This window comes from Accipiter gentilis, chromosome 33, assembly GCF_929443795.1.
Source record: "Accipiter gentilis chromosome 33, bAccGen1.1, whole genome shotgun sequence".
NCBI lineage: Eukaryota > Metazoa > Chordata > Aves > Accipitriformes > Accipitridae > Astur > Astur gentilis.
Genome location: NC_064912.1, coordinates 19,170,446 through 19,195,649, shown reverse-complemented (window position 1 = coordinate 19,195,649; position 25,204 = coordinate 19,170,446). Strand labels below are relative to the sequence as shown.

At 60.5% G+C, this 25,204-nt stretch overlaps 2 protein-coding genes across 2 annotated transcripts in view; both read right to left on the bottom strand.

Moving 5' to 3' along the window:
• NHERF2 (NHERF family PDZ scaffold protein 2) overlaps positions 1 to 12,372 on the bottom strand; it is a 38,456-nt gene extending 26,084 nt beyond the window's left edge. Inside the window, exons 1-2 of the mRNA XM_049790963.1 lie at positions 11,909 to 12,372; positions 7,180 to 7,437 (exon numbers count right to left, since the gene is read on the bottom strand). Of these exons, the coding sequence (XP_049646920.1) occupies positions 7,180 to 7,437; positions 11,909 to 12,118 (468 nt within the window). The 5' untranslated portion in view covers positions 12,119 to 12,372. The remainder of the gene's footprint in view (positions 1 to 7,179; positions 7,438 to 11,908) is intronic.
• Positions 12,373 to 22,076: 9,704 nt separating this feature from the next.
• NPW (neuropeptide W) lies at positions 22,077 to 24,610 on the bottom strand. The gene is made up of 3 exons (XM_049791411.1): positions 24,223 to 24,610; positions 22,570 to 22,685; positions 22,077 to 22,308 (listed from the first exon to the last, which is right to left on the bottom strand). Exons 1-3 carry the CDS (start codon positions 24,608 to 24,610, stop codon positions 22,273 to 22,275), a joined length of 540 nt encoding a protein of 179 aa, XP_049647368.1. The 3' UTR covers positions 22,077 to 22,272.
• Positions 24,611 to 25,204: the final 594 nt, after the last annotated feature.

Here is a 25,204-nt window from a genome sequence, read left to right as displayed (position 1 = left end):
CACGCTGCACAGTGGCACCAGGGACAGTGCTGGATAAATAGCTGGAAACGTGCAGTCTGTCCCCTCCTCCACAACTCATTTGGATTTTGGGAATAAATAGAGAATCAAAAAAAACTAACCAAAAAAAACCCCAAACCAAACCCAATATTGTTTTAAGGTTTTTTTCCACCGCGACAAGACCATGAGCCCGACTAGCCTGGAGAAACTCTGAGGGATGGAGCAAAGTCACAGCAGAGGCTCTGTGCAGCTGCCAGGGCACATGCAGAAGGCCCTGATTCTGCCAAAAGATTTTTAATTTATTTGAAACCATTTAATATTCTTACTATTGAACAGAACCATTAACCAGCTGGCAAGCAGCCCACTTTTAAGTGGGGCTGTTATTAAAGCAAGCTGCTCAAGCGCATCCCTGTGAGCAGAGGGGGCTGGGACTGGCTGTGCCGGAGCAAGTTGCATTTTGAATGGCTCCCATTTAATATCAGTTTTCAAATCATTTTGAGGGAAAGCCTTTGATTACTCGAGGATGCAGAAAGGAACATCACCGGCTGGACCACATGCAGCATCTCTCCACATCAGCAGCATCACTCCTCTGCAACCAGGCAATGGGTTGGGATGCAAACACCCACCCACGCTCCTGCCCCCCTCCCAGGGAGGTGGGGTGTCCCAGGGGTGACCCCACTGTCCCCTCGCAGGACCGGGTGTCCCTTGGGAGCGCATGGCCCCAGGAACAAAGGCTCTTGGCAGGGCGCAGCTCCTCCCGATGCTAATCTGCCTCCTGCCTCCCGCTCCCTTCCACTTTGCTTTGTGTTTCACTAAAAATATCGCAGTGGAGGAAGTTTCTGCTGCGGGGTGGATGCTCTCCTCCCCGGGAGGGGCTTCCTGCGCTGCCCCGGCACAAAAATAAACCCCCAGCCGAGGTTTGCCGCAGGACCCGCTGCCCACACCGAGCCCGGGCAGGCGAGCTGCGGCCAGGGGATGCCGGCTCAGCCCCCTCATCTGTCCCCGCAGCCCCCAGGTGTTTTGGGTGATGGGACACAGCCACAGTCCACGTGAAAGGAAGCGTTTCGCATCCAAACCCCCTTCCCACAGCACTGGGAGGATGCAAGTATGCGAGACCTGGGGGGGTCGGAAGCCAGGGCTGACCCCGCCGTGCTCCAGCACAGCGACCAAACTCTGTTTTCTTCACCTTACAACACCGTGGGTAAGCGTCCCATCTCGTATCTGGATTGCATCCAGCAGGAGGAGGCTCAGATCCCTGCCGGCACCTCCTCCGAGCGCTGCGGCAATACCCACCCCACGCTGCTCCTCCGTGGGCTCATCACCACCTGAGCTGAGGCTCCAGCAAACCCCACTGCAGACGGCGGCACTTCGATGCCAGCCCCAAACTGATACCAAAACCAATGAACAAAAAATCAAAAGTTAACAGATTGCCGACGCACAAGGAGCGAGCAGACGGGACTGCATGTGGAACGAGGCTGGGGCTGCCCCGGTCCCAGCGCGGGAACCCGCAACGCTACGGGATGCAGATCCCCCCCCAGCCCCTCAAGCAGCACAGATCCCACTGCTCCCAGTCACCCGCACACCATGGGAGGCAGAGGTGCAACCAGCTCCTGAAACACCTCAACGCTCACGCAAAGGGGTCTCTGCAAAACCAGGTCCAACCAAGCGCCAAGTCGCTGGGCTGTCAGAGTGACCAACGGTCTGAAAAATCAGGTATTTTTATCCATTTAGCCTATCGCTGCCTGCACAGGAAAGGGCCAGCCTCCCAGGAAAGCAAAATATTCCAGGCTCCTCCGAGCAAAGCTCGCGGTGCGACACAGCCTCCTATGGCCTGGATCGGCACAGGCCACCAGCCCAGGGAAAAGCATCCTGCCGCTGTCCCCAGAGAGGACACCTCCAGCTGCCGTGTCCCCTAAGATGCTCCGTCCCCAAGATGCTGTGGGCTGGAGCTGCTCCAGAGCCCACCTGCGGTCCCAGCACCGACTCTGCCCGGCCCCGTGACACACGATGCCAGCAAGCCCGGTGCTATCAATAATGCAGCGGGGTCAGCGCCGGCACAAACCTGCCGGCTTCCCCGCATGCCGGCCAAACTGCTGCCTCTGGGACAGGATTGAAGCGCTAATCCCAAAAACAAGCTCTGCAGTAACCAGAGCCCTCGCCATCCCTGTACAGCCCAGCACCCGCTCAACGCTGCCCTTTGCAGGGAGGCAGGGGGGGTCTCTGGCCCTGCCATCCCACTTCCCAGCTCCCTGCAGGCATCTTCCCTTCCCCAGGAGGGACGCGGGAAGCCGTGCTCCCATCCCATGCTCTCAGCCGGGCACAGCAGAGCAGCAACCTGAGCTCCCAACAACCCTGGTGCAGCTCCACGCTGTGGGTGAAGCAGCAGCTTTGCAACGTGTTTTTTAAGCAGAGAAACACAGAGCGCACACTGTGATGGATCCCTGCCCCGACAGGGCATGTACGTGGCTTCCTTTTGGCTTTGCCCTTTCAGACCCACAGCGAGAGCTGCCGGGCTGGCAGCATCCACAAAAATAGCTGCTGTGGGAAGGGCAGGGAATGCTGCAGGGACATGGCCACAGCTCCTCGGGCTCCGTGCCGGAGGGCTTCCCCAAGCCTCTGCCTGCACAGCGGGAACCTCACCCAGGCTGTACCAGGGACGAGCTTTGCCATCCACCCCAATCACCCCCTCCCCGCAGGTCTGAGCCTGCCACCAGGACCCAGGGAGCACAGGATGCTGCAGGGAATTGCTTTAATATAAACCATGCATTTATTTGGTGTTGGGTTTTTTCTTTTTTTTTTAATCGCATAATTACTGCAGACATTTCTGCTCATGTTAGGTTTTATTACATCTTTGTGGTTATTCTACAAGCCCTAAATTTTGGGCCTCAACTGAGTTGGCAAAGTTCTCTGAAAACATCTGTCCTGAGTTACTGCCCCTCCAGCGCTCCGGCAGAAAGCTGGCGGCTGAAGATGTTGCAATGCAGAGTTTTATTTGCAACAGAAAAAGTTCTTATTCCTGAACCAAACAGTAGTGTAAATATTTACTGCCTCCATCTCAGCACTGGCCCCACACCTGTGGGTCTCAAAAGGCACCCAGGCGCTCGTCCATTCTCCTCCAGAAAACCACACATCTGTCCTCAGGCACGTCAGCTCCTCTCAAGCACAAGCCGGCGGCACGCAGGAGGCTCAACGCTGCTCACTGTCGTGACAAAGAGCCAGCCACAATCCCCCGTGTCGGCGGAGGGACACCCACTCTCCTGCTGTTTGCAGGTTTTGCCAGCAGCAACACGAAGGTGACGCTGTCACTCGCCAAGCAGGAGACAATTAACAACCGGCTGCTAATTCCCCTACATTAAAATTCCCAGACCCAACACGCCGCTTGAATCCAGCAGCCACAAGATGTGCATTTGCTTCCCGAAAGATAAATGCCAGTTGTAAAGGTCCCTTTGCACACCCACCCCCTGCAGTCGTGCTTTAGTGCGACCGGAGCAGCGATGGAGGGCAACTGCATCACCCCAAACGCATCTCGGTGGCTTCACCGTTGTTCTTGTTTCTCCTACAAACACACCTGGAGAAAGCAGTGAGGCAGCAAGTCCCAAGGACACCCCTAACGTGGCTCACTGAGCCTGCGTGGCCTTAACGGGGGGAGTCCCAGTAACGGCACATCCCTCCCACCGCGCAACTGGAGCGGGGAGAGCCGAGCCACAGCTCCTGCCTGCAAAGGTGCTGCCAGCCCCGGGCCACGCTGCCTGCACACCACGAACACCCCCGGGCCGGCCGGCAGCACCGCTCAGCACCGGCCCAGCCCCACAGCACGCCTGCCTTTTTACACGCCGTTAGCCCAGGCATTTAATTAACAGCCACCGTGCGCTCACCCCGCTGTCCCAAAGGCACCTTTGCAATAAAAGCAGCTCGCCACCAGGCACCCGGCACCCAAAGCAGCCCCTGCCACGCTGAGACCCCCTCGCCCTCCAGCACAGCCCTGCCTGCTACCTCCGAACCTCCCAGAGGACTTGACGCCGGGTGCCGGGCGAGGCAGAGCCAGAGTCCCAGGGAAAAGCCGAAAACAGCCCGGTGACCACGAGAACACATTTGGGACAGGGGGAATACGTGGCATGAGGGCACATGCCCTGCTGCTTCCCCTTCCAGGGGACACGGCGTGGGGCAGGCAGCGAGCAGGCAAATCTCCCCAGCCCACACGGACACGGGTGCAGTGCCGTGGGATGGCGAAAGGGCGACCCTGCTCCCCGTGCCACCACGGCTACGCGTCCCCAGGGTGCCGGGGTCGGCAGCAGCGGCTGGCAGCCAGCCCTGCTGACCTGCTCTCGGGGCCAGGCAGCCTGATTTTAAATACGTGCTGAATTATTCATGGCATGACCGTGGTTCCTGGAGCACAAGGTCCTGGATGCCGGGTCTCTGCCGGGGGTGCGCGTTGACCTCCCCACCCGCGGCAGCTCGCCCAGAGGGGTCACTCCTCTTGGAAAATAAGACTGGGGCAGCACGGGGATGGCTGGCAGGGCTGTGCCCACCTCTTCTGCCGCATCGCCTCCCTGCTGCCCACTGCTATGGCCACCAGATTTCCCTCCTCTTTGTTTCAGTTGCTCGTCGCTTCGGGCTGCACTGAAAAACCCAGCCTCGAATCAAGGAAAACTGCAGCCTTTACATAAACAAATGCCGCTCAAAAAAATGCTGCTTCCCTGGGAGCAGCCCGGAGCATCAGCACCAGTTCCTACAGGGGCAGGCTGGGGCCAAGGGTCTGCAGGGGGAAGGGAGCTGCCTTTTCTCCTCCTTCACTGAACGCCTCCAGGGAAGCTACACAAAAGACCCAAGCACTGCCAGCCCAAGCCCAGCTTCTCCCGGTGCCACCCAGCTCAGAGCCTGGTCCCCTCCAAACCTGGCTGGGGACGAGTGTCTGACCGGACCCCAGCTGCCACAGCCCTGCTGCAGGGACAGAAATCTCCCAAACAGCCCCCGCATTCGGGAGCTGCTCACAGCACGTGGGCCCAGCGCCAGCGATCTGCAGGATTCGGCTCAGGCTAGAGCTGCCCCAGGCAGGGACACGGCACTGACGGGCTGAGCACTGCAGGAACCGGGGTTCACCATGGCTCCCCTGGCTTCCAGCCATTTTGGACTTAGGCACACCATCACCCAGACCAAGAGCGGCTCTTACCACCTTGAAGCAAGCAGGACAGCAAGGCACGGGAACAGGACGCAGGTCCTGCTGCTCCGGCCACCCCTGACCTCGTACCACGGTCACTCATGGTCCCAGCACGGAGAAGTGACCTTGGCCAGGAAAGCCTGAAGAGCTGGGCGCTGCAAAGCTCAGCAGGAGCAAACCAGCCGCTGACCCAAGGCTCTGCAGACACCCGACACGCTCAGCACTACCCAGCTCAGCAGCCTCTGTCCCCAACCCCACACGATGGGCATCCCCCCCAGAGTCAATTCCCTTTGTCCAGCTCAGGTTCTGCCAAACGCCGGCTCCGGCACAGCGAGCACCAAATGCCCCAGCCACGCTGCCCCAGGTGAAGCCACCGGCCAAGCCCCCAGCCCCTCTGAGGGGGTGCGTGGGTGCTTCTCCCCCCTTGCACCCCAGCCCTGCCAGACTCTCCCCGTCCCACCCTCTCCTTGGAGGAGCCGAAACCCAAAGGCCGGAAAGGACCGTCCTGTTCCCCTCGCCTGACTTCCCGTCAGCACACGCTGTTGGATTGCACCCAGCAAACGAAACAGAGACAGGATAGGAAATCCCCAGCTTGGAGAGCCGCCCCCAGCCATGCCCCCCCACCCCAGAACGGCTCCTCTCCCACCAGCCATCCCAGGAGTGACCAACTCCCCACTGCACCTACCCCCATGGGAAATGCATCCATCACCATCACACAGACCTTCAAACAGCTTCAAATCATGCAATAAGTTAAAAAAAAATACTGTGTCCTATCCCACCCCTGCCAGCCCCAGGGAAGGGGGGGGATCCTCCTCTGCAAGATGCCAAAGCACTCCGGAGGGAAGGATCGGAGGCGAGAACTCCTCCTTACCACTGGAGATGCACATGCCTCCTGCCTCGTACCACCACCCCCCCTCACCTGTGCAGGGGAATTTCTTCAGCTGTTTCCCCACGGGGGCTCCCGAGGACACAAAGCTTTCTTGATTTTCCCACCCATGTCCTCCCAGCAGCCCCACGGCCACTTCTGGGCCAGCATCCAGCCACCACCCCACCTCCGAGGATGCAGAAGCTGACCAGGAGCCCTTGCAAGCTCCCTGGGGAGGAGGAAGAGGAGGAGGAAGAGTGCACCCACAGCACCTCTGCACTCGAGGAGGTGGCTGAGCACCACTGCTCCCTGCCCAGCAGCACAGACCAGCAAGCACGGGGCGGGGGGGGGCTGCAGAGCGGGGACGTGGAAGGGAAGGGGACAGACGGCTGCTGAGAGGTGACAGAGTCACCGGCTCGGCCACGCGACGCCCACACCGCTCCTGCCACATTCACACCCTGAGCAAGGGCAGCGCCGGGACCAAACCCTGCTATCTGCCAAGAGCAAGGCTGCGCCGTCTCCGCCAGCCCGGCCCCAGCAGCAAGGCAGCCATGGAAATTGGACGTTTTCCACCCCAAATTCTTTCCTTTTTGGAAAGGAGTTTACCAATAAAAGGCACTTACTGCAGAATCAGAGTCCAGACCCAGGCCACTTGAAAAAGAGCTAATTTCCTTCCTATTTAAGCAAAAAAGCTGAGAACACATTTGCCCCAGATGTTCCCTCCCTCCTGCAAATAATGGAGGGGAGAGAAGCTCATTCACGAGCTCCAGCTTTGCCGCGTCCCTGGTCTGTGCAGCCTGTCCCCATGGGTGAGCGAGAGCCAGGCTGGGATGCCAACCTCAGCCGAGCACTGTGGGGGTCACTCGTCCCCAGGCCTGATGACTCTCCCCCCCCCAGCCCCCTCTGTGCCAGCCCCCCAGCAGCTCCTGGGGCTCAGGAGACCCTCGAGGGGCAGAGGAGGGGAGAGCAGCAGTGCAGCCCCCAGCAGCCGATGCTGCTTCGAGCAAGAGCAAATGAGGCCGAGGGGCAGTGGGACACAGCGGGGTCCCCAAAGCCAACAGCCACGTGCAGAAGGTTTTTCTCTGATGGGAATCAAGCCAGGCTTGCAGAGGGAGGTGCTCCCAGCGCGGCTGCACCCACTCCCCGGCTCTGTACTCACCTTCCTGCTGCCGTGCGAGGAGAAACTGTGCGAATGCCGCTGGAGGCTGCCCCCGCTCAGATCCAGCTGCGGCTTCCAGACCTCCCCGTTGTCGCTGCCCACCGACTTGGTGGGCGAGACACCGGAGTTCAGCAGGATCCCACTGTGCACCATCTCCTCCGTGCACGTCAGGCGGAGGCTGCACAGGTACTCGTCCGTCTCCTTGTCCACCACGAGCAAGCGGGTCTCCGTCTCCACGGCTTTGATGCGCTGCACGACCTGGAAAGGAGGAAAACAACTGAGTGGAAAGCCAGGCACCTCCTGGTTGTGGCAGGAGCTGGACCCAAGGACCATCAATTCCCCAACACTCTCCCGCAGCTTCAGACTTGCTGCAGGGCGCGAGTTTTGCTGTCGCTTCCAGCTATCGGTGATGGGGGAGAAGGGCAGAGCGTGGCTTTGGGGGACCCCCAGGATGAAGCATCTGTTGCCTGCAGCCCTGGGTGATGATGGTGATGCCTCTTTCCACCCCATGCCCTGCAACCGACCTGACAGCTCTGCCCAGGGCCACTGCACAAACCACCCGGGATCACCCGCTCTGCTCAGACAGGAGCTTTCCCGGAGGCTGCTTCACTGCCCCCCGAGCATCAAAAACCCTGCTGCCTGGTTTTGTTCCTTAGAGGGTCAACATAATCTGTCCCACCAAGCCAACAGTCTTGCACACCCTCATTTCCTTGACCTGACTTTCTCTCCCGATACCCATGGCAGGGTGGAAATCCGGGAAGCACAGGGAGGCACCAAGCACCCACGCATGCATTCACTGGCTGGGCTGCCTTTGCTGGGTGCTCCCCACCCTACCGGTGTACCAGCTACCCCCCACCCTGGGTGGATTTATGAAGGAAACAACCCAATCTGCACATTCATCCCCAGTCTGTGCTAGGAGCCAGCAGAGATAAGGGAAGCTGGTGCTGGGCCCGTCCCTGCTGGGATCCAGCTCCAGGCAGCGCTGAATGGGGACCATTGTCCTGCTCCTGCCCGGCTCCTTCGTGGGGATCGGTGACTGGCAGAGGCTCTGAAAAGAGCTCGCCGTGTCGGCACGGTGGGGACAGCCGGGAGGACCCGATCCTGGCCGTGGCCGGGCAGGCGGGTGAATCACGCCAGGGCGGGCTGTGATGGAAACAGGGCAAATCCAGGACAGGCACAGGAGGGGGATAAAGGGAAACCGCCTCCAGAATCCCTGCCAGCAGCCACAGAGCGCTGGCTCTGCTGGGCCACCCCCTCCCTGCACAGGCCTTCATCCCGAGGAGGAAGAGGAGGAGGGGTGGTATCACTGGCAATGCTGCTCAGCAGCCATCCCCAGCCATGAGGTGGCCCTGAAGACCACAGACCCGTGACCCCCCCAGGGTGTGCCGGGAAACCCCCAAAGCAGCACTGGGCTTCCTTACAGAGCTCCTGCTCTGATCTGGGTCACGCCGGCCAGACACACTGCAACCAAGGTTGTAAGTGACAAACGAGCCTAATGCGCAATTAGCTAGCATTTATTTACTCCCCTGCAAGCTCCATTCAAGGTCAACAGAGCCAGTATCTGCAAACGAAAAAAACAACCAGCAAGAAATTTATAGACTGCAGACAAGGTGGCTTGTCCTGAACCAACTAATCTGCTGCAGGGCTCGTCTCCACACGCTGCGTCGGGCAGCGACGTGCCCAGGGCTCCCATCCATAACCGGCCTGAAGGATGCTATTCCATCAAGCCCCAGAAAATCCATCTGCTCCCTTTCAGATCTATTTACACGCGACAGACAGCGCTGCCGATACTGGCAAGGGAGTGCCTGTGCGAGGCCACTTCTCCCCAAAGGGACCTGGGAGCAGGCAGCTGACATGCAGCGGTTGCAGGAGATGCAGACGAGCAATACCTGTGGAGAGCACGCAGGAGAAACATGCTGGGTCCCACACAGCGACATTCCCCCAGACCTTGCAATTTGGGTGCTCCAGGCATTAGGGCAGCACAGTTAATCGCTGCCAGGGAGGAGGGTCGCGCAGACCACAACGAAACACAGAGGGACCACCGAAGCGCCCTGACCTGCTGCGGTGCTGCACAGCAGGATGGGTGAGCTGCCCTCCCGGCCGGCAGGGAACGGTGCTGGGGCTCAACCCGCTGCCGAGCTCCCCAACAGCCACGGCAAGAGCAGCGATGGAGCAAGCGTCCCCCCAGCCCCACATGTCCCAGAGCGCCAGGGGCTGAGCCAGGCAGGGATGGAGAGCGGGCACGGAGCAGCCCCTCGCCCTCTCCCCATTAGCAGGGACGAGCAGAAGGGGCACTCCGTGACAAACCCCCCCAAGCAGCAAGTCGGTTTGGGGACAGCGCAGCGAGGTGGAAGGCAAAGCAGCAGCCAGGCACACGGCGAGGTCCTACCCGACGCGGGCAGAGCCTGGCACCCTACCCGTTTCCGAGCCATGGTCACAGGCTTGAGTCCGCAGCTTTTCTGAAGACGACACAGCCTTCCCTGCGCATCTGGCGCCTGGGGACCTTCTCAGCACCGGTCCCAGCCGCATGATTTCCGCAGCTCCACCCAAAAAGACCTTCACCCCTGGCTACACCAGCACCAGCCCAGCAGAGCCGGCCTGGACCCTTCCACCCTTGCCAAACACCAGCTGCCCAACAGGGAGACTCATGGTGTCACCGGGAACGGCTCAGTTCATCCCTCCTGCTCCGAAAGGGACGCCTCTGCCCGTGCACGGCGCTGCCAGCCTCAGCAAGGACCTGGAGAAGCTTTCCTCGCTGCGCTGCCCAGCCAGGCAAGGGACTGAGGAGCCAGGATGCAATTTTGCATCCAAGACATGAAACGCCCTGAGAACACGTTCTGCCTTCACTCTTTGGGTAAGGCCAGGAAAAAACAGAGAACAAAGACACAAATGCCGCCAGCTTCAGCTTGAAACACAGTTACACCCAAACAGCAAGGCCTTGTTTGCTGCGGGCTCCGTCCCACCGCAGCTTCAGATGCGCAGGGAGAAGCGTTACTTATTCAAGGTCGGGGACCTCAGCAGCACAAGGAGGAGAGGCCGCAAACTGGCTGCTTTAACACGTTGGCAGGAGCCAGCATCTGACTCGCCATGGCATCTCCCTCCCCACAGTCCATCAGTGCTGGGGTGGGTTTTTTGGGGGGTGGAGGGAAGGTTCTTGCTGTATGGAGGCAGGAGGAAGGGCGATCCTAAAGCATGTCCTGGGGCAGGGCTGCTCCTGCTCCCACCACTCATTCCATCACAGCAGGAACGCAGCACAGCGGTGAGCTCCATGACACCCCGGACGGGACACTCCATCCCATTCACTGCTCTGCAGCAGGGAGCGAGTGCCAGGGCTTCATCCTGCCTCCGCCAGCAGAAAATGGAAGACAGGAAAATTTCTCCCATTTCACTTGACCTACTGGAAAACTCCCACACATTTCAAAGACACAGCTGGCTGTCTCAGCTCTGCTATCGCCCATCCCCAGCATCCCAGTTTCAGCAGGGAGTTCTGTTGTCTTCCAATATGACGCGGCTCCTTACAGGAACACAGCCCTCCTTTCTGCCCAGCCAGATCAAACTGTGGATCCTCCTTCAAGGGTTTTGAAATCACATTCAGGACAAACGTTAACTTTTACACAGCTGGCTCAGATCATCAAAACAGGCTCAATTAGCCATGAAAACCCACCAAGCCCCCAGAGGAGTCCACAAAGGCTTTACTGGAACCACCTGGAAGGCTCTGCCTCACCTTCAGCAAAGCGACATCCACACGTGGTGGGTGAAGCCCAGGAACCCGCAACCCCCCAAAACTCCGCCAGGTCCGCAAGCTACACGAGGCACATCCCTGGTAAAGGGCTGGCAGCGGGGCCCAGCCATATGTTTTAAGTTACTAAAGCACTAAACCCCGCAGAGCCCCGCGAGCCATTCGGCAAAATGGGCACAGCGGGCACTGTGCCTCTGCCAGGCTCCGTGTCTGCGGTGAGACAGGAGCAGCTTGAGTCTCATTGCTTGTTTTTTGGACTAAACTGTTTAACAAATACAAGTTTCAGTTTTATAAGCAGAAAATGACACAGCCCAAAGCATGCAGCTTCTGTTACAGAGCTGAGAAACAGCTTACTCAGACACCCCCCCCCCTCACAGCTGTGGTCTAATAACAGCCATTATTTCTCTACAAGCCCTATCTCACTTAAACCAGTCAAACTGGTGAACATCTGCAGAGCTTTATCAGTAGATTTTAAGGCATCCTTATACACTCTGGGCTGCAGAAGCAGGAGCAGCTCGCCCAAAGTGGCGGAAGAAACCCATAGCGGAGGCAGAAATAAAGCCCAGGTCTCCCCATTCCTTTCCACCACGGGTTGCATAACGCAGCGGTGCCCTGCCCATACCGAAACACCTTCGCCTTTCCCACCTTTACACAATTACAACATCCCTTCCCCGGCAGCGAGACGGCCCGCGCCACGCAACCCTTCCCTTCGGAACTTGGCACACAAAGCAGCCCAGGCCTAGGATTTTTATTTATTTTTTTGGCGGGGGAGCACCCACCCCAACAGCCTCCAGCACTGGCCAGGCCAAGGATGCTCGGGCACAGCTATTCTGGGAGAAAGCCACCCCTCTCCAGCCCACCCCAGGGAGGCCGGAGCCGGGCAAAGCCAAGCCGGCGGGGTGGCTCAAAGCCGGGGTGCTCGGCCCCTGGGGGGGACCTGGGGGGGGGTCTGCCTGCCCTGCCCGCCCCTCGCCCGTCCCCTGCCCGTACCTGGTGGTGCGTCTCCTGCTCCACGTTGAGCCCGTTCACCTCGACCACCCGGTCCCCGGCGCGCAGCCCCGCCGCCTCGGCCGGCGAACCGGGTTCCACTTTCCGGATGAACTGCCCGCTCTTGCCCTTCTCGCCGTGCAGGTGGAAGCCGTAGCCGCTCTCCCCTTTCAACATGCGGCACAGCCGCGGCTTCAGCTGGTCCTTGGCCATGGCCGAGCGGAGCGGAGCGGAACGGAGCCGGCGAGCGAGTGGGGGCGGCCGCGGGGCCCCTTTTATGCGCGGCCCGGGGCGGGCGCGGAGGGGCGGGCCGGGGCCGGGGCCGGGGCCGGGACCGGGGCCGGGGCAGGGGCCGGAGCCGGCGCTGGAGCTGGAGCTGGGGCTGGGGCCGGGGAGCTGCGCAGGGCGGCCATGCTGCGCGCTGCCCCGCGGTGCCGGGAGCGCGGCGGGAGGAGACGGGGACGGGGACGGGGACGGGGACGGACCGGGCGGAGCCGGGGCGGAGCCGCAGCGGCGGACGGGGACGGGGACGGGGACGGGGATGGGGACGGGGATGGGGACGGGCGAGGGACGGGGCGGGCGGAGCCGGGATCGGCACCGGCACCGCGATCGACACCGGCACCGGGACCAGCACCGACACCGGGATCGACCCCGGGATCGGCACCGGGACCGGCACCGACACCGGGATCGACACCGGCACCGGGACCGGCACCGACCCCGGGATCGACCCCGGGATCGGCACCGGGACCGGCACCGGGATCGACCCCGGGGTCGGCACCGGGACCGGCACCGGGCGGACGGAGCCGATGGAGCCCCGGGACCGATGGCGGCCTCCCGGGCTCACGGATCGGAGCTCTGCGGGCTCAGCTCCTGCTCCGGCTGCTGCGGGGCTTCTGCCCCCGGCCCCGGCCCGGTGCAGCACAGAGCACAGCCCCCCTCCCCGGGCCGGGGCAGGGGCAGCCCCGCGGGCAGCCGGCCGGAGCCCACCAGCCTCCGGGCCAGCCCGGGGACCGGTGCCGCCACAACGCCGCCGAGCCTTGGGTCTGCGAGCGGAGACCCCCCATCCCCATCCCCTCCGGGAAGGGGTACCCGAGCCAAGGCTCATCTTTGGGGGGTAACGCAGCTTTCTGGGACACGGGCAAGGACAACCTCGTGAAGGGGAGGTGATGAAGAACAGGGTCACTCATCCAGAGTTGATCCTGAACTGATGGGATATGCTGGTCCGGAGAGGGCAGGATACAGCCCAGGAGCCCCTCTGCCCACCCAGCCCCAGCCCGTGACCATGGGGAGATGCGGAGCTCCCTGTGGGAACGGCTCTGCCCACCCAGCGGCTCTGGCACACACGGAGCTCATGACCTGATGCGCTTCATACGTTCACGTCAAGGAGCTCAGAAACGTTTTGTGTGTCCCCGAACGCCAGGCCGGGGCTGGGCTTCGTTAGCGGGCCGCTCTGCCACTCCAGTCCCAGACGTTCCTGGCAGGGAAAGGCTCCTGCTCCATCCCGGGTGCCCCTGCGGAGAGGCCGTCCAGGTTTCACCTGGAATGAGCTTGTTTTGGTGGAACACGGGGATCCCCATCTTCACCCTTTTGCATTCCTGGTCTTCATTTCCTCGAAATCTTTTACAAGGAGGAAATGACCCAGATTAGCGTTGGTTGGTGGTGTGTGTTGCATTCCTGTGTCACAGGTTTTCTAGCTCTCCTCTGTGGCATTTCTCCTTCCTCAACTGCTGTTCTACCAGATTTTTATAGACCCGCAGCAAATGCAGCAGCCAGCTTGAGGCCATAAATAAGATTCCAGAAATTAGTATCGATTCACTTTTAATTTGTAGTCTGCTTTAAAAGAAAAGACTTCCACTGCAGTTAGACATAAAGTCTCTCTTCAAAGGATAGTTGCTCGAACCAAAAAGATGCTTGGTGACATGTCTTAGAGGGGAGTTGCTGTCCTGCAAAAAAATGACGTTATTTATCTCCAGCAACACTTCCCACCCTCGTTTCCTATAGGCAATGCGGCTACCTGGGCGTCACATACAAGGGGAGAGCACAGCGTGGCTGGGCGGTGGGCACCGGCCCCCGTGAGCACTCGGTGCTGTCCCTCGAGGTGACCGTCACCCTCAGACAGGATTGGGCTCAGCCCCGGCTCCGGGTGCCATTTGCAGCCGGCGAGGTCCCACCAAGGAGGACGCCGGCTGCCTTCGCTTTGAGGCTCCTTTGCTCTCTGCGGTGCTGCAGAAGCGCCGATCTCAGCACAAAATCTTGGGTGACACAAGGGGAAGCCTGAGAGCCGGGGAAATTCGGAGACTGCTTTATTTGCTGTACAACGCAAGTACTCCCTTGAGCCTCTTTGTGGAGTCCTGAAGCTTTTTATCAGGCTAGAGGAGTGCGAATAATTGATTTTTCCACTCACTGGCCAAACCAAAAAACTGGAGGGAGGGGGGGAGGAGAAGGAATTGTTTCAAGTTTATTGGAACAAAAAAGTTTTTCTTTTTATTCAGTGCAATAAAAACACAAGGAAGAAAATCTTTTGGGTGGTCAGACAGAATATTTTAAACCTTTTGAATGTTGTTTAAAAAGTGTTGGTAGCTCTCGAGATAAAAAACAGGGAGAAAATATCATTTCGAAAAGGTGAAAATGGGATGTTTGAATTTGTCAACTGTGACCTGGATATGGGCTTTTTTTTCAACCTCGGTGTCCTCAAAAGGCATTTTTTTCCCAAAAAACCCATCAATTCATTGTAGAGAAATTAAGGAGGGTCAGGTACCGAGTGTCACCTCTCCAGCAAGAGAACATAACCCAGCAAAACACTCCCGGGAAGGCTTTAGCAAACCTTCCAGCCTGAGCACCCCTGCCCACCTCCACCAGGTGCGGGAAGCAGCAACATCCCAGCACTCGCTCCCCGGGGGCATCGGGACTCCCCGACCGAGCCGGTGCTGGGTCCCCTCTCCTGCAGGGACACGTAGGGGACTTGGTAGAGCCCTGACTCAGCACAGGATTTTTGCCTGCCTGCTTGTGGTCTCACACCTTGTGAGCTTAAAATGGAGCATTTATTTCATGATTCCACTACTTTGGGGACCGACGGAGCCGTGCTGTGGTTGTGCCCCTGAGCTCAGACAGTCCATGGGTCTGGGGTGTCCCTCCCGCCTGTCCTCGGGTGCAGAGCTCAGGGCATGCTTTGGCACAGACATGGTTCAAAGAGAAATGCTGTATTTTTTCACTGCAGCTGATGGGGAAGGCTCCAGCTTCATGTGAAGGAGCTGGAAAGAACTCGAAAAGGCGTTGTGCATCCTCGCACGGTACAAAACCCCTTCAGTTCTCAAGGCCATCCTGCTATTTCCCGTCTGTGGCCCGTTGGAAAAAAAAAGGAGAGAGCACAGGAGGGCTCCTGCGCTTACCGGTAAATATGATTCAATGCAGCAGATACTGCACAGGCGAGGTTTTTCCATCTAAATTTCGGAGTGTTTTGATTTGGGCAGATATTTAAGTCTGAATTGGGCCGGCCTCGAGGCTGAGGAAGTTCATGGGATCTGTGTGCTTACTGGCTTGGAAGGGTTTGAAGCTCTTTTTGTTTGACATCTGCTTCTAATTCCTTCACTGCACTTGGTTGAGCAGCCACAGAGAATTGCACCTGTGTCCTGAACCCTGTTTGCTTTAGGCCTGATCCTGTCGCATCACTCATGCAAAATGCAGATGCAAAATTACAGAAGTTAGGCTCAACTGGCAGGCTCCCTGCTGTGTCGGAGGGAGGGAGTTCTGGACCCCATAAAGTCCATCTTTGTTCAGAAACTGGCAAAACCTCGGCCGATAACCTGAGCCTGTTCAGGCTGGCTTCTTTCTAAGGCGGGTGGAGGGTCAGGGCGAGGGGCTCTTTGAGGGGGAGGATGGTTTGCCGAGGCTGACGATGGAGTCGCTGGGCTGTGCCGGTGCTTCCAAAGAAATCAGAGGTTTTGCACGTGCCTTTGGGCCATCTTCTGCCAAAGAGAACACACATTTTCAAGACGGCAGGAGCCCCGTGGCTCGCTCGTGGCTCCACCTCGTGCCTGCTGGATGACTTTGGGCAGATCTTGTGGCTTCTCCATCCCCCCCCGCCCCTTCCCCGACCCTCTCCCAGGATGCAGGTTGCTCTCTTGTGCTTGTCTTGCTCGGGGACAGGAGCTTCGCCAAAGGTAGGCGAGGGCAAGGAAAAGGCTGGGCGCTGCCGGACACCCCTCCCTTCAGCTTTCGTGAGACACCGGTTTCCATCTCAGCCGTGGGAGCAGCTGGCAAGGAGATGCTCTTCCTCCCGTGCAGCCTCCTCCTCCCCGTCAGCACGTTTCGGCCAGTGTTTATCCGCCCCCCGCTCCACACCCAGCTTTCCACCGCAGAGCTGGAGCTCACTGGGCTGGTTGCAGCCGGGCTCCACGTCCCAGGACACCTTGGCCACCCAAGCACCTTCTGCCTGGGTGTGGAGGAAGACGCGGGTCCCTCTGCCCAAGCTCAGGGACATATCTTTGTTGGCCATGGTGTTGGATGGTCCCTGCTGGGAGTTGCAGAGAGCCACTGCTACTGCAGTAATTAGCTCTGACTATTAATAAATCGAGTCTCGGGCTTTCTACCTGGCATGGATACGGCCGTGCTTGTTCCCCCCTCGTTTCGCCATCACTCAGCGTGGGGCTGCTGGGTCCTGGCCGCTCCCGGGGAGCAGCAGCTCTCGAGGAGTGGGGAAAGGCTGATGATATATTTGCGCTGCTGGAGGAACTGGGAATGAGAGGAGAGCTCATAAAAAGCACCGTCTCATTTTCTCTAGGCCTCTGTGTGTGGCACTATTGAGCTGTAAACATTTTCCAGGTTAGATTTATAGAGACAAAAGGAGAACCAATCATTAGGAGGATTAATTACATGCTTTGTGGGTTGTGAAAATCCAGAAAGTTCAGTTATGCTGCTGAGAGCTGGGAGATCCCTCTTGTACAAGCTGGCAGGAAGGAATCCACCCAGATCTTTTATTATTTGCAAGCAGGTAGCAGGGCGGTAGGTACCGAGCCAGAGGGGGCCCGGTGGCACTTGGTGCTGTGCAGGCATGGAGCTGGTGACAGTCTCTGGCCAAGCTGGGTGCACTCGAGACGTCCCACATGCCAGCACACCCGCGGATAAGCGTGCAAGCAACGATGCTGCTCCCGCGCACTGGTGGCGTGCAAGCCACCCTGCTCCGCAGCTGCCATGCCCCTGCGGCACCGGCACCCTGCTGCCTGCACCGTGCAGTGCAACAGTCCCGCCACTGACCACCGTTTTCCCCCAGGAGAGCTGGAATGTCTTTAGCGGCTACAGGAAAACCGCAAGGATAATACCATCGCAGAGGAACTTGCTCCTGGTAGAGGCTGGTGTTGGCACAGCTTGTTTCCTGAGCTGGACGCCAGCGGGTGCTGGTGCCGGTGCCACTGTGCCTGCCACAGCAAAGATGTGGATGTAAGAGCAACACCAAACCCTGCGGTTGGCTCTGGGACCCCCTGTCCCTGGAAGCACCTATGCCCAGGAGCACCCATCCCTGGAAATAATACCCATCCCCAGCAGCACCCATCCCCAGAAGCACCCACGGCGGGTGAGGCTGGTGGCAGAGCAGCGCTGGTGAGCATGTCCGTGGAAGGACCAGCACGGCAGAGGGGACATCTCTGGGCAGGAATGCACCCATGAGGTCCCTGCCAGCACCCAGCCAGGCGGGCAGCACTGCTGCCCAAGGAGAGCATCGGCGTTCATTTGCGCCGCGCTCGGCCCCGTGCTGCCAGACGTGGGAGCTGGACCCAAGCCCCAGGGTGGTGGTGACCTGAGCGGGGAGCAGCAGAAGCACCTCGAGAGGCTCTTGCGGGGCTGGAGGTGGATGGAGACTGCCGGGGGCGGGGGGGAGGTCCCGGCTTCACCCAGCTTGGACACCCCCTCCACCAGCCCAGCCGCAGCAGCCCGCGGGGCTGGGAGCGTGGCCGGTCTGTGCTGGTGTTTTAGCACGGTCGTGCCTGGGTTTAATCCTACCGTGCTGTCAAAGTCGTGGCCCAGGCTAAGGGTTCTGGAGGCAGCAGCTCTTCTACTGGCCTGTCCAGCCCTGGATGCCACCCCAGCACCCAGGGGACCCCGTGAGGACTGGGGCCATTCCTGCAACATCTTCTTGGCATGAGCAGAAGGGCTAGAACTTCCCCAGGGACCTTCGCTGGCCTCTGAGGTGTTTGTGGTTCTTGACAGGGTTCGGGGAGCGCAGTTTGATAGAGGGGCTGCTTCTCCTGCGGCAGCTGCACGGCTGGGCTGGGGGAGGATGGCTTCCTTCCGCTGCCCGATGGGGCTACGTCTGAGTTTTGCTCTCTCCTGCACACATTAGAAGGAATATCCACCAGAAAATAAGACAGGGGAAATGCTCAGTCCTGGGAAGGTACCTAAGCCCAGTGTCTCATCACCCGGGAGGGGGTGAAGGAGGGGCTGGAGGGGACCCTGAGATGATATTTTATCTTTGCTGCACCACCAGCTGCTCCTGTGCCGGACCCAGCAGTGTGTGTTCACGTCCTCAGAGAGGGGCACGGGGTCCGGCAGGATGCCCAGGGAGCAGGCAGAGCCAGGCAGCGCAGGCAGGACAGTGCTGGTATGGGTCACCTCCACTCCCAGTGGCACGTGCCCACGGCAAGTGAGCTGCCACGATGACGGAGCGGTGCCGGCGCACCCCAAATACAGCCCTGTGTACAGTCAACATGGGGGAGGCACCTCCAGGGCAGCCTCGGCATGGTGCTGGCACGGCTGTTGGGGTGCCGGGGGCGGGGGAAACACTCGTGGGTGGGAGCGTGGGGCCCGTGGGAGGGTCCTGACCTGGAGGTTCCTCTCGGGCACCCCAGGAATAGCCCCGGGCTGCTGCAGCTCAGCCACGGAGATCTCTGCCCGTGTTTCTAAGCCACTGTCACCTTATCAGCGCTCTGGACATCTTGGAAATAGGCAAAGCAGCAGGCACAGAGGTACCGTTATCTCCTGCTCTCTGCGGCTCCTACCCCTTAGCTCCAGCCTCGGTCAATTCCCTTGGGCAGCATCAGCGTGAAGGTGTGGACAGCCTGGCGGGATGGGATGGGACGGGACCCCTGGCAGATCCCAGCTCAGCGCTGCGTCCCGCAGCCCGGGGCTCCCCGCAGGGACATTTGGGGTCATCGCAGGGACCGTCCGGGGTACCCAGCTCTGCCCAAGGGCTTTCCATCCCCAGCCACCACCGCACCCAACAGGGACCACCCGCCGGAGAGGGGCTCAGCCCCGACCTGGCTCAGCCCCAGCCGCCCGCATCCCAGCGGGGCGAGGAACAGCTTCTGGGCAGAGCCGACAACGGAGGAAATTCCTTGGGGAGTTTTCTTCCTCCTGGTGCACGCGGTGGCCCTGCAGCCATTGTGTGTGTGCCCAGGCCAGCCCCGGCGTGAGCTCACGCCGGCTCCCCTGGGGCTGCCGGTTCCTGTCTCAGACGCTGCCCTCCCCAAAGCCCCCAGCCCCGGCGTGCCCGTCCGCCTCGATGGATGCTGTCGGTCCTTTGGGAGAGGCCAGGGAGCCGGGAAGGAAAGGGAGCCGCCCTGGGCTCTGGGCCGGGTTGGGGTGGGACATCTTCCTGCCCGCCGCAACCCCTGGGATTCGCTCGCCTCTTGGACTGGAACAAAACGGATCCGCTGGCACGGCAGGCTGGGTGATGGCGCACCCCGTCCGGGAAAGCCTCGCCGTGTCAGCCGGCCCCGGCTCTGGCCGGTGGTGCTGGATCTGCAGAGTTCCCAGGCGGCACCTCAGGGATGGACCTGGACCAGCGGCCAGATCCAGGTCCAAACCCCAGGTGTGCTGCACAAGGACCCAGAGCCTGGGAGCAGCCCCATCCGTGGGCTGCCCTAATCCAGACATGGAGCGATGGGACAGAGTTTCCATCGTCTCCCGGGCCCGTGGCCTTGGCTGGGGCCGTGCAGACAGAGGGGCACCCGTGGGGGCAATTCCCCGCTCTGCAAGGGCGCAGGGACGGGGACATGGTGGGAGGGCTCATCCTCATCCCTGTTGCATCTCCCCAGCCCCTGGCATGTTGGCGTGGTCACAAGATGGCATGGCAAAGCCACCCGGGTGCCGCTGCACTCCTGGCACCCCCTGCATGCTGCCCACCACCCCACAGGCTCAGTGACCTGGTGGGACATAGTAGGGGGGAAGGGGTGCCGTGTCCCACCATCACCTGGGGATTTCTGAGCCCCCCCATCTCCCAAAGTCCAAAGAGGTGCTGGGAATCCTGGGCTGCAGTTACCCCCCACAAAGATGCTCTGTGGGGGTCAGGGAGCACCGGGACCCTGAACGGGGGCCAGGAGCCGATGTGCTGCTGGGGCTCTGGGCCTGCCCATGCTACCCCCTCCAAAGCTTTCGTCCCCCCGCTTTGCTCTTGGCTGCAAACTCAGGGGACCCAGCATCCTCCCCGAGAATCCCTGGGGCTGCATTTCGTCTCAGGGCATCCATGGGGGCCAGGACAGGGGGTCCCCGTGGTCCGGGCACACAGCCCCCCCCGGAGCAAGGGGGACGGGAGGCAGACCGAGGGGAGCGCAGCATCTCACCCAGGACCAGTCTTTTAGAAGGGATCAGATGAACATCTGTCAGGGATGGCTGGGCCCTGCCCCGAGGCGGGAGAGGTAATTAAATGCCTTCTTAAGTTTTCTTCCATTTTATTGAGCTTGTTGACCCCGGGGAAGGCCCAGACCTCTCCAGAGAGCTGGGAGCACAGAGGAAATTATTTTTTATGGCCGCAGAGAGGAATCAGCTCATGCTCCTCAACATTAACAGGAAAAATTATTTTACAAGGTGAGAAGCGAAGGGCTTGTGGTTAACTGAGTGTCTCACTGGCTTTGCCCCAGTAATTGGCACATACAAGTGTTCCTTTCCGAGAGACGAGGGCGGAAGCGCACGCTCCAGTCGCGTCTCTCATCACATTGTCCTTCATCCCGCTCTCTGTGCATCCTCCTGCGCAAAGCTGACCTTTACATTTTCTACCTCATTTTATCACTTACCTCCATCAAGAAGGGCAATCTGCCTCGGCGGCCACTCCACAGGCTGATTGGCACCCTGACAGGTATGGCCCTTTTCAAGTGCAGCTGCCTAATGGGTTATTGGCAATCATGTCTCATTTGGCCCATCCGAGCACTGCACTGCGCTAACGAAGAGCAGAAATTAGAAAATCATGGGGAGGGGAAGGGAGAGGGGACATGGAGGAGAAACTGGTTGCCAATCAACTGGGAGAGAACAATCCTTCACTTGTTGCAGCACCTGAAATCCTCCCCGAGACCCGGCGAGGGGTGATGGCAGCCCCCCAGCAGGCAGGGTTTGGCGTATGCCCGGCTCCCCCAACAAGCACCATGAGGGTTTTTTTCTTTCGGATCCAAACCACAGGCAGCACAAACCCTGCTATCCCCGCTCCACGATAGGCTGCAGAGGCTTGGCAGGAGCAGGCGGTTCACGCGAGAGGGGTGGAAATGTCTCTCTCTGCCAGATTTCCTGCAAAATCCGCCAGCGCTGGCGCGCGAGAGCTCAGCAATTCCTGGGAGCCTGACTCAGCCCCCCAAACCTCAGTTTTCTTTAGAGCCCACATCCCACCCACTCCAGCACACCTTCACTGTGCACTCCTGCCTGGCCCTGAGGATTCCCCCTGTTTTAATGGGAAATAACGTTTATTTTCATCAGCAGAGAGATGTATAAAATTAAGCTCTAAGCAGGCAAATAAACAACTAGAGCAGTGATGACTCGCAGAGCTCTTGTTCAGCCCAGTCCAGGAAAGATTTCTAACTTTGTCATCTTAATTGACACTTAGCCTGGCAGTAACTCCCCGACGGGCAGTAAAAGAGATTTACTGTAAAGCTGCAGAAGAAACTGTGTCAATGAGTTAAATCATGTCAGAAGAATCTGGGAGTGACCCGACCGCCGAAGTGCCTGCCCTGTGCAAAGCCGTACCAGGTTTTGCTTTAAAAAAAAAACCCCAAAAATGTAACAGCACAATGAAGCCAAAGCTTCCTTTGATCAATTCTCATTTTAATGAGGGCAGGTTCCTAGGAAGCAAACAGTACATGTTTGTATCATATTGCAAACAAGCTAGTACAGAAATCTAAAAAAAATAAACAAAAATAAATATCTTCCCTGTTTATTTCTCCCCAAGTTTATAGCACTAGGTTGACCTGAAAACAAGATGAATTTACCACTGCGTCTGGACAGTGGCCACAAAAAATCAGATCTTTTGGAATGCAATTGTCTATATGGTTTCAGAGAGGTCAGAGTACCAGGAGATCCGCCGATGAGACTCTTCCTCGCCAGCTAGGGTGAGCGGTTTCCACCTTGGGCAGTCAATGCTCCTCCGGCGCTTGAAGCATCTCTGCCGGGCCCCTTCAGCGGGTCAGAGCCAGGTCTTCAAGTGGGAGAAGCTGAAAGGAGAAGAAGGGCCGAGTTATTTCGGAGCCTCGCCTGAGCGTCCGGCTGGGCACCCGAGCCCTGCCACCACCTCCCTCCCCACTTGGGACTACATTTCCCCTCTGTGCAGCTCTTAAACCAACGCTGCATTCATGATATTCATGAAATATTCTCCTCCACGGGCTCAGACCCGACCCGCGGGGACTGCAGGCTCCCATTCTGCCACTGTGCACACAGATAAACCCCATGCAGACACCCAAATCCCAGGCTCGGACCTGCCTGCGAGGCTCCCGTGGAAATTTTGCGGTGAAATCAGAGGGATGCACGCACGTCCGCAGGTCCGGAACCCCAGCCGCGGTACTCGGGACTGCTCTGCCCACGCACGGCCAGGCTGCGGGAGGTAACGGGACAGCGCAGACGTAACACAGGGCTGAGCTGACCTGTCTGGGCTTTCCCAAAAAGATACTAATCCCAGATTTCCTCCCAAAAACGGAAGGGGGAAGGAATACAGCTACGTGTTTCAGGGGCTGATCCAACAGCTAAAAGCCTCCGTGGATTTCAGCTGGATGTTGGCTTCAGCTTTACATGAGAGGAAAGAGATTTAATGTTTGGAACCAGCCCCGAGCCAGTCCCACGCAGCTTGGCTGAGCCCCAGGCGGGCAGGGAGAGGGGTCCTGCGGAGGGGCCACGCCGGGAGCCCCTCGGCATCACCGGCCTGCCGGCCCCGCAGACACCCTTCCCGGCACCTGCGGCTCAGTCCCAAAGGGTGCAGGTTTATGTTGCACTAAACGGGGGGCACAGAAACCATCTGGCTCTTTTTTTCTGCCCTAAAGCCAAAGTGCAGCTCCTCCAAACTCGCCCCATGGGGAGGAGGAATGACTGCCCCCTCCTCCCGGCCCGCTTTGCTGGGTGAAACAAACCTCGCGGTTCAAGTTTAAAAATGTGGCAGAGACTTCAACTCATGCGGTCGCACTCACGCAGCGGTGACGGGGCTGTAACCCCTCCGGGACCCGGGCTGTCCCGCGGGGTCACGGCTCCCCTCGCTCCCCCCACGCCCCCAGCCCAGCCGGGGCTGGGGTGCAGAAGGCGGTGGGGGTGTCGGGGGGCAGCTCCCCGCAGCTGGGCGATGCCATGGGGCAGCCCAGCTCTTTGCCTGGGGCACTCCGAAACCCTGGTGCCTGTGGGATGGGAGACCACAGCAAGGCTCCGTGCACCCCTCGTTACCTGATGAACCCCCTCCCAGGCTCCGTGCACCCCCTGTTACCTGGTGACCCTCCTCTGTGGCTCCGTGCACCTCCCGTTACCTGCTGAAACCCCTCCGTGGTTCTATGCACCCCCCATTACCTGCTGAACCCCCTCCCAGGCTCCGTGCACCCCCTATTACCTGCTGAAACCCCTCCGTGGCCCTGTGAACTCCCCGTTACGTGGTGACCCCCCTCCGTGGCTCCGTGCACCCCCCATTACTTGCTGAACCCCCTCCCAGGCTCCGTGCACCCCCTGTTACCTGCTGAACCCCCTCCGTGGCTCCGTGCACCCCTCGTTACGTGGTGACCCCCCTCCATGGCTCCGTGCACGCCCCATTACTTGCTGAACCCCCTCCGTGGCTCCGTGCACCCCCCATTACTTGCTGAACCCCCTCCATGGCTCCGTGCACCCCCAGTTACCTGGTGAACCCCCTCCGTGGCTCCGTGCATCCCCCATTACCTGCTGAACCCCCTCCGTGGCTCCGTGCACCCCCCGTTACCTGGTGACCCCCCCCCAGCACCCCAGGGTGCCGCAGAGAGACGGCAGCAAGCCCCCTTGCCCCCCCCCCCCAGGCACCCCTCAAGCACCCTGGGGCGCGGCGGAGAGACCGTGCCTCCCCCCCCCCGGCCTCCACCACCGCCCCCCCCCCCGCGTCCGTCGGTGCCCCCCGGGACCGGGTTTACCTGAGCTCCGCGGGGGCCGGGCGGGGGCCGGGCGGGGGCGGCCCCATCCCCGTCCCCATCCCCGCCGGAGCAGGCGCTGCAGGAGGCGGCCGGGACCCGGGGGGGCCGGCGGTGGGGCGGGGGGGGTGTCCCCGTCGGGGGGTCCCGGGGGCGGCGGGGCGGCGGCGGCGGGCTCGGTTCCCCCGGGGGGACGGCGCCGGGGGTCGGCCGGCAGCTCCCGGCGCCAGAGGTAGGGGGAGCGGCGGACGCCCATCAGCAGCCCCGAAGCGCGTCCCACCGTGTGGTAGCGGGGGCTGGCGACGTGCTTGTACCAGGCTCCCGCCGGCAGCATCAGCCCCAGCAGCACCAGGGCCCCCCAGGCGCCCCCCGACAGCCGCCGCCTCGCCATCGCGCCGGGCTGGGGGGGGGGGCGGGGATGCGGGCAGGTGGGGGGTGCTCCCCGACCCCGGGCGCCCCAGCCAAGGCTGCCCCGCTCCCGTGCCCCGCCGGTTTATACCGCCGTCGGGAGGGGCACCCCGCGGCTCCGCCCCGGCAGCCCCCCGGCCCCCCGCACCTCCTCCCCGCCGGCCTCCCCCCGCCCTCTCCCCGCAACCTCTCCTCCCGGGATGCCGGCATCCTCCCCATGGCCCCGAGCATCCCGAGGAACCTGGAGCATCCCCCTGCGGCTCCGAGCATCCCCCTTCCCGCCCCTGAGCATCTCCCCCGCAGCTCCGAGCATCCCCCCCATCCTTCAGCATCCCCCTTCCCCCCCCCCGAGCATCTCCCCTGCAGCTCTGAGCATCCCTCCCATCCTGGAGCATCCCTCTGCAGCCCCGAGCATCTCCCTTCCCGCCCCCAAGCATCTCCCCTGCAGCTCCGAGCATCCCTCCCATCCTGGAGCATCCCTCTGCAGCCCCGAGCATCTCCCTTCCCACCCAGAGCATCCCCCTGGAGCTCCGAGCATCCCCCTTCCCACTCCGAGCATCTCCCCCGCAGCTCCGAG